The sequence below is a fragment of the Brachycentrus maculatus genome, unplaced genomic scaffold (assembly GCF_059751285.1).
Source record: "Brachycentrus maculatus isolate JH-2025_06_01 unplaced genomic scaffold, ASM5975128v1 h1tg000263l, whole genome shotgun sequence".
Lineage (NCBI taxonomy): Eukaryota > Metazoa > Arthropoda > Insecta > Trichoptera > Brachycentridae > Brachycentrus > Brachycentrus maculatus.
The window spans coordinates 1750241-1762696 of NW_028281014.1; the positions used below are offsets into that span (position 1 = coordinate 1750241).

General features: G+C 30.8%; 2 protein-coding genes across 3 annotated transcripts; both read left to right on the forward strand.

The window, feature by feature from the left end:
- The first annotated feature begins 1079 nt into the window (after nt 1-1079).
- LOC148305732 (pyroglutamyl-peptidase 1) lies at nt 1080-3114 on the forward strand. Its single transcript, XM_088266260.1, has 3 exons — nt 1080-1610; nt 1904-2145; nt 2233-3114. Exons 1-3 carry the CDS (start codon nt 1356-1358, stop codon nt 2390-2392), a joined length of 657 nt encoding a protein of 218 aa, XP_088122386.1. The 5' UTR covers nt 1080-1355; the 3' UTR covers nt 2393-3114.
- Nucleotides 3115-3882: 768 nt separating this feature from the next.
- Nucleotides 3883-12090, forward strand: LOC148305733 (uncharacterized). 2 transcript variants are annotated; one of them, XM_088266256.1, is made up of 13 exons: nt 3883-4053; nt 4305-4440; nt 5980-6143; nt 6823-6934; nt 7050-7159; nt 7485-7600; nt 7743-7890; nt 8509-8592; nt 10024-10117; nt 10228-10314; nt 11008-11163; nt 11243-11386; nt 11616-12090. In XM_088266256.1, exons 1-13 carry the CDS (start codon nt 3976-3978, stop codon nt 11666-11668), a joined length of 1482 nt encoding a protein of 493 aa, XP_088122382.1. In that variant the 5' UTR covers nt 3883-3975; the 3' UTR covers nt 11669-12090. The 2 variants fall into 2 exon arrangements, with proteins under 2 accessions (XP_088122382.1, XP_088122380.1); XM_088266254.1 differs by having other exon boundaries at nt 3885-4053; nt 9985-10117.
- The last annotated feature ends 366 nt before the right edge of the window (nt 12091-12456 follow it).

The window sequence follows — 12456 nt, forward strand, 5'->3', positions numbered from 1 at the left end:
TTAGGCATGTTGGTAGAGAAGAAATCACCTGTCTTTGCGCCTCTTCCACATCCATTTATATTCTCATACATACATAACTATAGCTCCGTTCCGACATCTATCATATTTACTTTCAAGAATTTGGTGTATTCGATCCCCATCATGTATTGTTTAAAACCTCTAATCTACATATCATATGTATATTTTTTTACAAAGTATAAAACAAAAAATCTGCGCATCCGCATCGTTTATTTATTTATAAACCCCGCCAAAAAAACTGTCAAACTGACGTTTCATGTGAAATTAAGTACGTTCTTAAACTTTAAGAGTCCGTCGAGCGATCGTATATTTTGGAACAACTTAAAAATGTATGATTCTTTTTTTGGGGCAGCATCCTGATTCTTCCTTCTTCTTCTAACCATTATCCGCGCCCAATGGTGCATAGGGTACTGCATCATATTGATGCAGTTTTATCATGATAGTTACTTAAATAAAGGCAGGGTGATCATTCCTGCGCTTCGGGGATCAGTCCAGGGTAGTATAAAATAAATTAACTCTCTTAAGCAAAAATGTCGAGTAATTATATTACTCTATAAAACCAATTCAAAGATCGATGGTATATGATATTTAGTTTTATGCTTACCTAATTTGAATTATGTTTTTCTTTTTTCAATATTAGTAAACTAACTAACCATTACGACACTTCTCCGCAAAGATAGGCGGAGAGAATAGAACGCCACACCACTCTGTCCTCTGCAAACATTCTTCACATTTTCTATATTCATGCATCTACTCATATATACCCGCCGATTATTCTGACTCCTGAGTTGACCGATTTCAAGTATTTGAAAAACATAATAATGCAGTTTTCCTCGGTCTATAATACAAATATAGGTTTATTAATTAATTAATGTTTGACTATTATTTTTACTATTTTATTATGATAAGAAGATTTTTATCAATAAATTGAATCATAAACTAAACAATAATAGTGTTAAAGTGACTAATTTTTATTACCTATCGTAAAAAAATAAACATGAAAATATCTTGTAAGTATTTACTATTTTCACCTGTAGCTTGATCGTGTGTTTTAAAAATTCATGTTTCGGAACGCCATCGATAGAAATGCTTGACATTATTTGTGCGTATATTTCTGTTTGATTTGCATCTGTATATGTTTCTGTCTAATTACTAATTATTATAGTCTGTGATTATTATCTTGTGTCGTTTGTATGTTTTGTATTTACTGACTTATCATCGGTTTTCACCGTCTCGGTATTTATTCTGATACCGATAAATTATTGTTCATCTACTTTTCACATTCAGTGTTTAGGCGCAGTGTTTTATTTTATTTATAGTTTTATTGCCGTTGCAATATGGAAAGAATTGAAAATAAACTGCAAGAATTAGACGATATACATAAAATCGATCAAAGACCGGTTGTTCTAGTGAGTGGTTTCGGGCCTTTTGGATGTCATTTAGTAAATTCTAGCTGGGCTGGTGTTAAAGAAATTTCCAAAGAATATTTGGAAAGCAAGTATAATGTTAAAATACTGACTTTGGAAATCCCTGTCGTTTACGATGTAGTGGATAAGTTGATTTCAGAATTATGGAAAAAGTTTCAACCCAAGGTAAATGCACATAATGCGCAAAATGCCATCATCGCTTAGATTGTTAAAATCCATATCTGCACTACTTATTTTTTATTATTTTAAAATAACCTCAATTGAATCTGTCAACCGCCTGGAGTGAATCCAGGACCTTGTACCTGCTATTATATAATACCTTTATGATCTTTATGGTTCACATTGGAATATACATCTAAATCTCTGCAATCAACATATCAAAGTCAATTTACTATATGCTGACCTACCTCATTTTAAAAAAAATTAATGGATTTGTATTTTGAATTTCTCATTTTTAGTTAGTCATCCATGTTGGTGTATCAGCACAAGCCCAAGAATTGAAGTTAGAGACTCTAGCTCATGGAATAGGGTATACAAGACTAGATTGTGATGGGAAGTGTCCTCCGGGATCGGAAAGTATCTTCCACTGTCAGAATCATAAAGATGTTATCTCTTGCGGATTTAATGTTCACAGTATTGTGAAAGATTACAATAAATTAGCAAATCCTCTTATGGCTTGTGTATCTAAAGATGCTGGAAGGCAAGTAGTACATTAGTTTAACGATTTTAATACATTATCTAGAGGTGTTATATTTGGTTAATATAAATGTAAAATTTTCCATTTCAGGTTTTTATGTGAGTACACATACTTCGGTTCATTGAGTTTTGACTCTTCAAGAACACTTTTTGTACATGTTCCTGATATAAGTGATAAATTCACAGCACGGAACATAGCTATAGGACTTGAAAGCATCATAGATTTATGTCTAGAACGATTGCATAAGTGATGCAAATTCATGTTACTGTACCTGCATTTGATTGAAACAAAAATGAGCATATGATCAACGATACCTACATCTTTATAAAATATATTATGGATAATTTTGTTTTATTCTTAAATGTTTTCATTTATTTTGATTTATTTTTATTCATGTTGCATTTCTTTTGTTCATTATATACTTTTATTGTTATTTAGTTCTTAGACTTTTATGGCCAGATGTTATATGATAACATTTTTCTATATTTTTGTGTGTAGTCAATCTTATGCCAATGTCACAAATTAGCAGAAGCATTATTTTTAGTTGTTGAGATTGGAAGTTTGGAATTGATATTTAAATATTTATATTTGATATTTACATGAAATCAGTTTCATTTCATAGTTAAAATTATATTTAATTTATAATTTGAAATGGTTAATTGAAAACAATAACACTTTTGCTTCCTTTATCATATTGTTAATAAAACCGGAAAATGCAGATTAGTGAATTTGTCATTGGATTGGCACTCACCTCATATGATAAACCCATCAATTTGATCTGAAACGTAAGTAAGAAGAGTGAACAACACATGGGACAACTAAGAATTGTGTTATTACTTATATTGTACAATATATTATCATAATTAATCAATATGATGGTAAGCTAAGTCTTTGAATCGTTTGGTTTAAGCAGTTAAATATATTAGTAATTAAAATGGATCATAAAATTAAATAAACAAAAATAACATCACATATCAATGTTTTATTACAAATTATAGTAAATAATAGCTACTTTGTGATTAAGCTGACTAGATATTCAGATTCTGGTAATAGTCAATAAATGGAAATCCCACTAGACCTTTACTATTTTTTTTTTAAATAAGTTATATAAAGATTTGTTAATATTGTCCGAGGGGTTAGTTATCTCCTTGGCTTTATCAACATACTCGCTTGGTGCTAGATATAACTCATTAAATGTCTGCTCTCTGATGATAAGATGCAGAGATTGAGTGGTTATCATAAATTGTGCGCAGTTGCAGTATGTACCAACGAGTCCTATTTTTAAATGGAGTACACTTATTTAACAAAAAAGCAAATCCAAATAGAAAATACAAAATAGTAATGTGTATGGCAGTTGTGACCCCTCCACAAATGACTAATTTATACAACCCTTAGATGCTTATGTTTCTTTATTGCGCATACTACTTCTCGTCCATCTAGTTGGCAATGCAGAGCAATGCTATTCCCGCCACACTTCAGCAGGCATTTTCACACCTACCAGAGCTCAATAAGCGCATGTATAGTTAAAGGAGTTGATAAAACCGTTGCTTTAAAATCTTCTTTTCTAGCAAAATACCACCAATTTAAAGTAATTTTACGATTATTATCTATCCTGATTATGATTTTTTTGCAAAAGTACCTACTTATTATTCATTATTATTGATAAACTTATTTATCATTATTTAGGCTTGGCAATATATTTTTTTTAAATATGTACACTCTGTAGTAAAAATAATTTCTAAATTTTAAAAGCTCAGATATTCATTTATTTTAGTGAGAGAAAATAAGTCAAACCACCGAGTTGTGGAAAAAAAGGATTTTGTTTTTAAAACAATGGATGCAGTTTTTAAAACTGATTCCAGTTTTAACAATGAAATGGTGTTAACAGTTGAAGGAGTTAGAGAACAAAAGGTAGTATGGAAATGGAATATTTTGAAAAATGTAAAATATTTTTACATCACTATTATTTCCTGCAAATTGCATTTTATTTTATTAAAAGTATACACCTTTAAAAAAAAAACAATTGATATGAATTTTTGCAATGTGACAGTTTGAATCAAGGTGGAAACATGGAATCACTGTTATTTGGATAAATTATTATTTTTTTGATAAGACCACACATTATGTAAAGTGTATTTATTTTTAACTCGATATATTTTTAGAAATCTGGACAAAATAACAAACAATCTAATATTTTAAATGCCAAAGTGGACAAATCCGATCCAAGATCTAGCCAACATTTTGTAAAACTAGTGAAACACCGCGGAGTGACCGTTAAACTATGGGAGTGCAGCATTTGTGAGTTTACTTTCCTGCAAATCCTTTAAAAGTTCTTATAATAATATGTTTTTTTTGCTTATATAAAAATTCATTCTTCCTTACTAGAGAATGAAAAATATTCAAAGTTCATCTTTACTGGTTTTCATTTTGTTAAATTATTCTTAATTTGCAATATAAATATACTGTAAGAAAATCAATAATAAAATTAAGGTTGTAGGTCATCACATATACAATAAAAAATTACACTTCTACCGCTGATAATGGGATTGTAGCAAATCTTACACCATTGATTTACTGTTTCAAAAGAATAAAATTATAATTAAAATGTAATTTTGTTTTAAAATCACTGTAAATATTTTATTATAACTTAATTACAATATCTACCAATTTCGAAGCTAACCGCTTCTTTATCAAGACTGATTGATACTAAAACACTATCTACTTAACAAAATTAAAAATATTTTGATGGTTAGGCAGAGAAGCTTGGGTAGATCTCAAGTGGCTTTATTTTTTTGAATAAAGTTATATTTATTTTGAGAATCCATTTCATTTTCACCTCAAGGGACTTGTATACATTTTTACAACCTAATGCAGCGCCCTATGCATGCAATAGAGCACTGCATCATATTGACACAGAGTCCTCTTGATCGTTACTTACATGAAGATCAATCCTGCACATCAGGTACCAGTCCAGGGTAATATCAAATATTAGAGTAAAAATCACTAACATTTATTTTGACCCCCCCCTGGGAATCGAATCTGGGTCTTCCAGCACAGTAGCTAAATGCGTTAACCATTGCACCATGGAGGCTGAAATTAGTATACATTAGCATTATTTAACTTATACAAGCTACTACGGGTACAGGTATGGAACTCAGAGTACCCCAACTGTTGCTTACATTGTCCTTTTCTCAACCATTATTGTGTTTCCTATATCACATATCGCTCACTCCTTTCAAGAACGTCACAAATCAAAAAACTTGATTTTTCAGGGGAACATTTTTTTAAAATTTAAAAATATAATACAATGTATTAAAAATAAAATCAAGCCACTTTTTGAACTTTTTACTGTGCATCAAATCTTTTTAGGTAAAACCTGAAGATTTTTTCTCCATTTGAAAAATATTTAGTATATTTCAAAAAATAATTAAACAATACCTTTTCTTCCAAATGCAAAAACAACACTTTCTGCCCTGTAGCGGGTAAATATTAAGTTAAAAATATGCCTCTTTTGCTGGGATATAGTACATTTTCTGGGCATTCCGAAAGCATGCACAACTGAAAATTGACGATTTTTGATTTATGACTCAAGAATGAAAGGAGTGAGCGATATAACCCATTGAATATATTCCACTCACTTCCAAAAATTTGGAGCACTGAACTAATCGTTTGCCTTTTTATAATAACCAAACAAGATAACACTCCGTCAATCTGCCGTGGTGCCCTATGTACTATTGAATGTGGATAAGGGTCAGATCAGAGATTTTTCATCAATGAAATATCTCCGTAATAGAATGTTCCCAGCATGTTACATATTACATAAACACTTTTACACAGGCGGGCGGGAATTCCAGCACCAATACATGCTGAGGCGCCATCTGCCAGGACACACAGATGAGAGGAACTACCACTGCCTGGTCTGTGGGAAATCCTTCCGGCAGCTCTCCACTCTCAGCCAACATCGCACCATACACTCTCTGGCCAGACCTCATTCTTGCATGGTATACGCTATTACTTCCCTAGAACAACTATCTGATAGGATAACACAAGTGGTGTGCAGAGAATTAATTAGGGTAGGCAATAGAGGTAGGTAGCAAGGTAAGCTAGGTAGTACTTACTAGGGTAGGCAGTAGAGGTAGGTAATAAGGTAAGCTGGTACTACTTAGTAAGGTAGGGTCATCCAAGTAAGTTGGGATAGGCACTGCTTTTCTGCCGATATGGAAAGCACGATCCTGGAACACTATCATCCGTGTACATGCAGTACTAGCGCTTTGGCAAAAATATTACTTTATATTAAATACAACTCTTTGATGAGAATTGGAGCTGTATTATACCCGTATTTCACTCACTGCCCTGGAACTAATGTAGGTATTGAACATTGAAATCATCACAATACATAAATATGTAATGTAAAAAAGGAGTATAACTTAAATTATAATAAATGCAATAAATAAATGTTGAAACGCACCTCACTGTTGCATGTCTTATGCAAACTCTTAATAGCATCTCCATATAGACTTGTCTGTTACCCTTCTCAACAAAATGTGTCTCTATGACCCTAGTCGCAGTGACGGCCTATAGTTGTAAACGCGTGTCGCTGGATGTACAAATGTTGTTCAACAACAGCTTGTATATGGGAGGTTATAACATTTTAAAAATATTTTCCAATTTTTCTTTTAGATATGCGGTAAAAATTTTAATAGAATATCTACTCTTATATCTCATCGCAAGACTCATTTGGATGAAAAGCCATTTAAATGTCACATTTGTTCCAAAGGTTTTCACCAGAAAGGTAATTTTTTAATTTTTCAATGTCAAACTGGTAGTAAAATATTATTGTAATCTGAAGTTAATTATTTTATTTAATCATTTCAATAATCTTAAGTGAATCTTCTTTTTAATTTAAGGAAATCTTCGCAACCACTTGTTCAGTCACACAAATGAGAGGCCTTATAGATGCAGTCTTTGTAACAAAGGGTTTAATCAGCAATCTAATCTTACATGTCACATAAAGAAGGTATGTGAAACATAATAAATGAGACCTTAGTTATTTGCTCTTTAAGTAGATTTATTGTTACTAATTTACAAGAGAACCATAATAATATCATACTTTTTACTGTGTAAATTAATATACATTTCCTTTTTAAGTATTTCTTATTTTAAAAGGTTTTTTTAACTTTTTAAGAACAAAAGATAAATGGTAAAAATTACATATTGTGTCTTATATCGGATAATATTACCATATGGCAGAAGGAAGTAAACAATATCCCCGTTTACTTTAAAAATTGATCGTTAATGTATTTCTTCTAAAAATAATGATCACTATTTGTTTTCAAACTTAGGTCCACCCCGGAAATGAAAAAGTAATGACTAAAATTATATCCCCGCTAGAAATTCCTCAACCAGCTATCCCTACACCTCCTCCAGTTGATATCCCTTTTTCTGTGGATATGAATTCGTTAGTAACTTTACTTTTACATGTAATTATTAGGGATTTATACTATTAAAAATGCATTAGTAGAATTTGAATACTGTTAAACATGAGAACAATAAGCTGTTTCAAGTTTAATAAGATGTCTGACAAAATATTTTCTTCGCAGTAATGGGATAATAGTGGATCCCATAAAAACTATTGAAATGGAAGAAATTTTGAAAAATGGACAAGTTCCGTTTGCTTTGTTGAAACATAATGGGAGTCGTCCTGTTCTTGTGAAAATATTTACTTCTGTTATACCCAAAGGAAAACAAGTGAGTATATTTTATTCAAATATTTTTTTTGTACTGTACGCATATTTATTTGTACAAATAATAAATTGTTACATTTATTACAAAAAATTCTGCCCTAAGAACAATCTTTTTAATTTATTAATATATACAGATTTAATGAGATTTTTTTAAAACCAATAGATGACATATTTTTTGTATTTGCATTTATAAAAATTCAAAGATTCCAATAATTTCATTTGCAAAATTAGCATATAAAAAAATACGGCTTTTCACTAAGTTAGCGATTTATTGCATCATTATGCATGGGATATTAAAACCAATACCGTTCAAAGCAGAAAAATGTTCCCTCTTTTGCCTTCTACTATTCTCCAACTCTGCAATAGTACAATGTACAGATAATAGATGGTATGGCAACCAGTAGGTAAGTCTTGCAGCCAGATGCGTGCTGATGTGACACTTCGGTTTTGGTGTAGAGGCAGTAATTTAAATGACTTGAAGGTAATGTTTCATCTTCCTTATTTTTCTACAGATTTAAAAAGAATAGTATTGATTACCTTCTAATTTTTTACATTTATTAATTTTTTAACAAAGATATGTTTATTTAACTATTTGTTTTTTTAATTCTCTCTTAAATTTTAGATGTTGGTGCCTGTGACAGCCCATGATCTTATCAATGGTGGGAAATTGATTTATGGACCAAACAAAAATGGCGAAAACTATGTAGTTAGTAAATTAAATTTACTCATCTCTATTTGTGGAAAATGTTGCTTTAAATCATTGTTTAGTAAAATTGATGTGGTTAAATATCATTCATGTAAATTTACTTTTTTGAAAAATACCCTTTCAAATTTTATTCTGTATTATTACATTAAACTCTGTATTTTTTAAATATAAAATACTCACTAAACTGAAAATTAATAATTTTATCCTAGAGCTGTAAATATATGATGCATACCTAGAAACAAGTGCCTAATACAAGATTTTTTAATGTATACAATGTCTCTAAATTTATCTTATCTCTAAACTGTCAGATCACTTACAAAAAAGTATTGACCGAATCTTTAAAATTGCTAAAATCAGTTCCTTATACAGTGGAACCTCTCATAACGAGCACCTCTTATAACGAGTAATTCGCGTAACGAGCAAAAAATATCAGAAAAAGTTGCTCCCTTAACAAGCGATATTTCGCATAATGATTAACTGAGTAAGGGCAAGTCCCTTTTTCACGACATTCACTTGTAAACTGGGACTTTTGCGGCTTGGGAAGGAGTTACCAAAAGGACCCTCACTTTTGCTTGGAAAAAACTTTAGCCACAGAGTGTTGTCAAATGTGATTTTGAAACAGTAACTGTAGAGTCTACAGTCAACTAGATTGTCTTATTAGCTAATATCATGGGACTCGAGTGGAAAACAACAATATTGAAGGTGGATAGCAACCGGAAGGTGGATAATGACCGAAGAGCTGACCACCGAAGAGCTCATCGTGTTTCACAGCAATACATTATAGAGAAGAGTATGTTAATGGAGGAGGAGGAAGTAGCAGAGCAACAATCTTCTAGCACAATAAGAGAAATGCTGAAAGCATGGGAAACTGTTTGCATCGTACATTAAGAAGCATCACTCTAATTAGGAGGTGTCTATTCCTGCTACAAATTTATTTAACGATAATGCCGTGACACATTTTCTCTAAATTTTGAAGCGTCGGCTAAAACAAATTTCGTAAAACAGTTTTCTAGTTAAAAGGGATAAATTATGTGTCATTAATTCATATTTTTATTTACGTTTTTTCGAAATCCAAATTATATTCCAAGTTTTTACACTCGTTAACAAGTAATTTTATTTGAATAAACGTTAAAAAAATTATATAAAAAATTGAGTTTTCTTTCGGCCTGGAACGCATTAATGTATTTTCCATTGATTTGTACGGGAAAAAATGTTTCGCTTAACAAGTATTTTGCATAACGAGTAAGATGCTGGAATGAATTAAACTCGTTATTAGAGGTTCCACTGTATAACATGAAAAGAAAAACTAGAATTTATGCAGTAAGCCACTTGGTTGTTTTGTGCTCAAGTAACTTTTTTGCTATCACTGCTTAGTAAATATTGTTTTTTCAGGAGTATCTTGATGCCAGTAATCCACTACTTCATCTTCAGGTCCCACTGGCCGCCATTTTGGATTCCCACATTTCCCCTGATGGCCAACACAATATCACTGTTCATCCTCCAACTACCTACTCAGATGACAAAAGTTTGTATTCCCTTCTGACAGTGTGTATATTCATAAATTATCAAACTATATTTAGGTGATATCATGTACATATACTTACTTTATAAACAAATTCTATTTTCTCTTTCAAGGTTCAATCGTTGACTACATCAAGGTGGAAGATACAAATGTGTCGCAAGAAAACAATATATTTAAAGATATAATGAATCAAACTTCAGGTTAAAAAATAACTAGCATTTATGAAAATTCATTGATATTTTTTTATCATATGAATGAAACAAATTATAAAGATTTTTTAGTATTATCTTCTGAATCCCCATGGAGAAATATTGATATAACTATATTATTATTCCTCTTCTATGGGCGTACAAGGCACTGCTTTGATTACCTTTTTAACCTACTCTTTCAAAATTACATGTTTAACATATGTTCTTCTCTTGATCCCCTTCTAACACCCAATGGTGCATAAGGCAATGTACTAAAAAAAATCCAACTCATCTTGGCTTTTTGTTTCAAAATTGTCCAAAATGTTTGTTCTTTTTCTTCTGCTACTACTTATATTTTATAAGAAGAAAACAAACAATATGCCTCATAGATCTTAATTTGTAAATTAGGTAAAGAAAGTTAGAATTTTTTCTAATCATATACCTATGTGGTACATTTTTATTCAAATCCCCTTTTGTTATATAAAAATGTATTGAAACAATTTAAAATTACATTCAGCCAAATGTCAGTTCCGCCAATTGTCTGTTCTGCCAAGTGTTCATCGACCAAATGTCTGTTCTGCCAAGTATCCATCAGCTAAGTATCTCGACACGTGTCATTATGTATCATTTATTTATAAAAAACATAAAATAAAGTACAAATGTTATTCCAGAAGTCTTTAGATGTTTTTTAAATATTCATTTTAGATTATAACGTAGAAGAATTGGGTGATCCACAGGAGAAAATGTTTAAACTCAAAAGAAATAAACCCCACATCTTACATAGGGGAGATAATTTGCTTCACCATCCGATAGGTAACACTTCTTCCAAGGATCCTGTTTTGAACGATGCTCACCAAATAGGTCTGCATAGTTTTATGGTTTTTATATGTGATATTTAAAATTAAAATAAATCCTTTATTTACAAATTGTTTTATCATAGGTGAGGGAAGTGGTTTGGTGAGACCGCCTGTTCTTTTCGGGTCCCCTCAACATCTCTTGGATCCTCATGGACCTCCCTCGTATGCAACTGACTATGATTGCAGGAACTTAGAACTTTTTGAACCCCTGGATTACATTGAAACAGGTTATTCAATTTTAACCCTAGAACCGTTATGTTTATCATTGCTTTGACCATTGAAACTATCCAAATTACTCAAATTTAAGTTCCCGATTGTTTATAAAAAAAAAATTACCCTAAATCTGACTATTATCATTTGGAAATTACATTATGAATTGTAATAATTAATTTTGAAGGAAGCTGCCCCCAAATAATCATTTATATGTTTTTATGTTCCTTATTGATTTTTTTTCAGGTAAAATAAAAAGTGAAATGTCTTCCTGTTCTGCTGGAGATAGCGGCTGGTAATTTGGTATTTTACAGTACCTTTTATTTTACTTAAAGAATGTTGTAACATTTTACGAATATTAATTTCAATAAGCAATACTTATATAAGTATGTCTGTATTCAAAGTATCATTCAATTTTATGTTTTATGTTATTTTGCATGTTTTAATTTTTAAATTGAAATAAATATTACTGGTATTTAATATTTGATGCCTAAGACATTAATATGATATAGTTCCTAAGTTAATTATCATAATCATTTAATTGAAACACTTAGTGTGATCTTATTATTATAAAACTATCGGTATAATTATAGTTTTTCTCTTGATTTCTTTACAATGCATTGTTTTATCTGCATGAATTAATTTGAATTCAATCATGTTTAAGTTTATTTTAGTACTATGAACCCTTAAATAATGTAAACTAACTGAATTGTACAATAAAGCATTTTAAGTCTTTTATTTATTTATTAAGCCTTACTATAGCACATAACTACAAAACAAATACATACATTTTCATTATGCAACGTTTTTTTCTGTTTCTTGTTTAGTTACTAGGGTGGATTGATAACTTTGGTAAAGAGTATAAGTTGATGATGTCATGGTTGAGAAATGTCATTCTTTAATCTAGCTCAGGTAAAGTTTCTGCCGGAAGTAATGCATTTTAAACATTCTAGAGACATTTTATGTGACCAAGTTTTCAAAATAGAATAAATGTGTAACAAAATAACTGCGGGACATATCAACAAAGTTTGGTGATGTCTTACTTTAATTTACAGATTTTTATAAAACCGATTTGTTCATTCACTAA

Excerpts from the sequence above, each read along its gene's own strand:
- LOC148305732 (XM_088266260.1), top strand. The coding sequence starts at position 1,356 with ATGGAAAGAATTGAAAATAAACTGCAAGAATTAGACGATATACATAAA. Across the intron at positions 1,611-1,903 it reads GGAAAAAGTTTCAACCCAAG|TTAGTCATCCATGTTGGTGT; the intron begins GTAAATGCACAT and ends TCTCATTTTTAG. Across the intron at positions 2,146-2,232 it reads GTATCTAAAGATGCTGGAAG|GTTTTTATGTGAGTACACAT; the intron begins GCAAGTAGTACA and ends TTTCCATTTCAG.
- LOC148305733 (XM_088266254.1), top strand. The coding sequence starts at position 3,976 with ATGGATGCAGTTTTTAAAACTGATTCCAGTTTTAACAATGAAATGGTG. Across the intron at positions 10,315-11,007 it reads TATAATGAATCAAACTTCAG|ATTATAACGTAGAAGAATTG; the intron begins GTTAAAAAATAA and ends TATTCATTTTAG. Across the intron at positions 11,164-11,242 it reads GAACGATGCTCACCAAATAG|GTGAGGGAAGTGGTTTGGTG; the intron begins GTCTGCATAGTT and ends GTTTTATCATAG.